The following is a 1568-nucleotide window of genomic DNA, read 5'->3' as shown; positions in this document are numbered from 1 at the left end:
GTGTCCCCGTCACCTCCTTGTCCTGTGTCCCCGTCACCTCCTTGTCCCGTGTCCCCACAGGTGTGTGCGGATCACCGACACCGGGCTCAGCTACCTGTCCACCATGTCGTCCCTGCGGAGCCTCTACCTGCGCTGGTGCTGCCAGGTACAGGAGGACGGGGCTGGGCTGCCCGCCCTGGGAGCCCGCGGCCGTGCCCGGTGCTGGGGACAGGAGGGAGGTGGCAGTGGCATGGGGAGGGGACAGGTTCTCAGGGTGGGCGTCCTGAGGCTGCTGGAGAGCCCTGGGCAGGAAGGGTGACGTGGGGCTGGGAACACGGGGAGGGGTGGGGAGCACCTGTGGGCTGAGAGGGACTCAGCTCCATCACCCTGCCTCAGCACCCCGTCCCACCAGTGCCCCATCAGTGTTCCATCACCCCATCCCACCACCCTGACCCACCACGATGCCCCACTGTCCTGTCCCATCACGCTGTCCCACCACCCTGACCCCTTGCCACATCCCATCACGCCGTTCCACCACGACATCCCGCCACCCCATCCCATCACCCCACCCCACCACCCAGTCCCATCACGATGCCCCACTGCCCTGTGCCATCACCCTGTCCCACCACCCCATCCCACCACCAATTCCACCACCCCATCCCACCACCCTGACCCATTATCCTATTTCACCACCCCATCCCACCACCCCATCCCACCACCCTGTCCCCCCACCCCCCCGCCCCGGCTCAGCCCCCGGCGCCGTGGATGCTGTACCCTGTTCCTGGCACCTCTGCGTGCCCCCACCCCGGTCCCACTCCCGTTTCTTTTCCAGGTGCAGGATTTTGGCCTGAAGCACCTCCTGGGCATGGGCAGCCTGCGCCTCCTATCCCTCGCCGGTGAGACCCGAGCACGAGGCTGGGGAGGCCGGGGAGGGCGAGGAGAGGCCGGGCACGGGGACAGGGCCAGCCCTTGGGGACCCCCCAGCACCCCCCTTCCCACCACCGCTGGGCTCCTGCAGCCCAGGGGACGCCCCCAAACCCCCCGGCACCCACGCGGGGGTGGCCGGGGCCGTGACGGTGGCACTGTCCCCTTGCAGGCTGCCCCTTGCTGACCACCACGGGCCTGTCGGGGCTGGTGCAGCTGCAGGAGCTGGAGGAGCTGGAGCTCACCAACTGCCCCGGAGCCACCCCCGAGCTCTTCAAGTACTTCTCCCAGCACCTGCCCTGCTGCATGGTCATCGAGTAGCGCCCGCCCGCCGGGGACCGGCCCCCCCCCAGACCCAGCCGCGCCGCCGGCCGACATCACCCGACCGATTTCTTGCTGTCTGCGGGATTTGGGGGGGGGGACACGACACACACACGCAAGAGACGCTGCCGACTCGACCGACCCACGTGTAAAGACCCCCCCCACACTCCACCCCTCTTCGACGCCCCCGGATGCCAGCATCCCCCCACCCCCCAACACCACCGCAGCTGACGAGGGGCCCGGCGACAGGAGGAGGATTCTTTTTTTGGCACCCATGGGTGCTCGGACGGACGGGTGCCCGGGACCCCCGCACAGAGCCACAGGCACCCCCGGATCCGAGAGAC

The 1568-nt window shown here is 69.2% G+C and overlaps 1 protein-coding gene across 1 annotated transcript in view; it reads left to right on the top strand.

Moving 5' to 3' along the window:
- The window catches only part of FBXL16 (F-box and leucine rich repeat protein 16), an 11844-nt gene extending 10282 nt beyond the window's left edge, over positions 1–1562 (top strand). The window contains exons 4-6 of the mRNA XM_035339525.1: positions 61–145; positions 812–875; positions 1076–1562. Of these exons, the coding sequence (XP_035195416.1) occupies positions 61–145; positions 812–875; positions 1076–1224 (298 nt within the window). The 3' untranslated portion in view covers positions 1225–1562. The remainder of the gene's footprint in view (positions 1–60; positions 146–811; positions 876–1075) is intronic.
- Positions 1563–1568: the final 6 nt, after the last annotated feature.

This window comes from Oxyura jamaicensis, chromosome 14 (genome assembly GCF_011077185.1).
Source record: "Oxyura jamaicensis isolate SHBP4307 breed ruddy duck chromosome 14, BPBGC_Ojam_1.0, whole genome shotgun sequence".
Classification (NCBI taxonomy): domain Eukaryota; kingdom Metazoa; phylum Chordata; class Aves; order Anseriformes; family Anatidae; genus Oxyura; species Oxyura jamaicensis.
The sequence above is the reverse complement of the archived record's forward strand: the minus strand, read 5'-3'. Positions and strand labels throughout refer to the sequence as shown.